At 34.7% G+C, this 1,396-nt stretch overlaps 1 protein-coding gene across 4 annotated transcripts in view; it reads left to right on the forward strand.

The window, feature by feature from the left end:
* The window catches only part of LOC107733220 (transcriptional regulator ATRX-like), a 36,345-nt gene that overhangs the window by 10,769 nt on the left and 24,180 nt on the right, over positions 1-1,396 (forward strand). For all 4 annotated transcript variants that reach the window (XM_016544763.1, XM_016544764.1, XM_016544766.1 and 1 more), the window contains exons 7-8: positions 591-700; positions 875-942. In XM_016544763.1, the coding sequence (XP_016400249.1) occupies positions 591-700; positions 875-942 (178 nt within the window). The remainder of the gene's footprint in view (positions 1-590; positions 701-874; positions 943-1,396) is intronic.

Genomic DNA, 1,396 nt, shown 5'->3' on the forward strand with positions numbered 1-1,396 from the left:
GATTTTTAAAAATCGAATAGTCGAATAAAATTGACAAATCGCGACAGCCCTAATAAGGATCGATGTATATTTAATTCATACAGTGAAGACTGTGCAGTGTTTTATTTTACATTAACATAGGTTTAATAAATTAAAATTGTGATTTTAAATAGGGTTATCGTGAAATAAAACTACTTGATTTATGATTTTGATTTTGGTCTAATCGCCAACCTCTATCTTTGATTAAAGTGTCCTTTTATTTAACTAAAATTTCCAAACTGATGGTGATACTTTTGTTAATTAAAAGTGTTCCCAGAAAAAAAATATTAATAATGGCCACCTCAAATCCTGTCTGAGATGTTCCCAAGCACCCAGTCAGTTTGTAGCAAGAATGAAACAAAGCATGCAGTGTCCAGAAAAGGCTTATCAGCTAACCTTGAAACCTTGTCTTATGCAGAATATAATTTTTTTCTCAGTGCAGAATTCAGAAGGTTCTCTGTGGATCTCCATTAACAGTGTGTAACCTTCATGTTGCAGCTGAAGTGTGTGAAAGGACACTTGTAGCTGTGTGTGTCAGGGTATAGGGGTACTCATTTGTGTTTGTGTGTTAGGAGGATATGAGCTGGAGAGGGTGAACTGCACAGCGTGTGGTCAGCAGGTGAATCATTTCCAACGTGACTCAGTCTACAGGCATCCTATGCTCAATGTCCTCATCTGCAAGGTATGTGTATGTGAGTCTGTGCATTAATTGTGTTTGTGTATGTAAATGTAAAGTAGAAATGTAAACCGAAGAGTTTTTTTTTCATGCCTGCATTATGTAGTAAGTTGCATGATTTAGTGACAAGTAGTTAATCCTTCTTTAGAGTTTTATATGGATTTGTTTGCTTTCTTGTAGAATTGTTTTAAGTATTATATGAGTGATGACATCAGCAAAGATTCAGAGGGGATGGACGAGCAATGCAGGTACATGGAGTGAGTGTGTGTGTGTGTGTGTGTGTGTGACAGTTCGGTGAAATGGTGTTCATTACATTGGATGTATTTGAAAGAGTATTTTGTTAAAAAGTTGAGCTGCTTTTCTCACTTTTGTCTAGAGTGAATGTTATGTAGCTGATTAAAACTATAATATAAATGGATCTTATTAATGTATGTCATGACCAAACTTGTGCAGGTGAATAACACAAAGAAAAGTTTGATTTATAAAATTATACATTTATGTATTGACATTAGACTTGTGCAGGTATTCGGTAATGCGATATATCACGGTAATGAATATGCACGATGTTGTTATCGTGGGCACTTCTAAATACCTTGAATAATTATATATTACAAATTATTCAGAATTTTGAATGCATTTTAAGAATACATTTCCCATAAACTGGTCAAAATGCACAACACCACTGTATGCTGCGTGAAAGAC

The sequence above is a fragment of the Sinocyclocheilus rhinocerous genome, unplaced genomic scaffold (assembly GCF_001515625.1).
Source record: "Sinocyclocheilus rhinocerous isolate Xijiao unplaced genomic scaffold, SAMN03320098_v1.1 scaffold4356, whole genome shotgun sequence".
In the NCBI taxonomy this organism is placed as follows: domain Eukaryota; kingdom Metazoa; phylum Chordata; class Actinopteri; order Cypriniformes; family Cyprinidae; genus Sinocyclocheilus; species Sinocyclocheilus rhinocerous.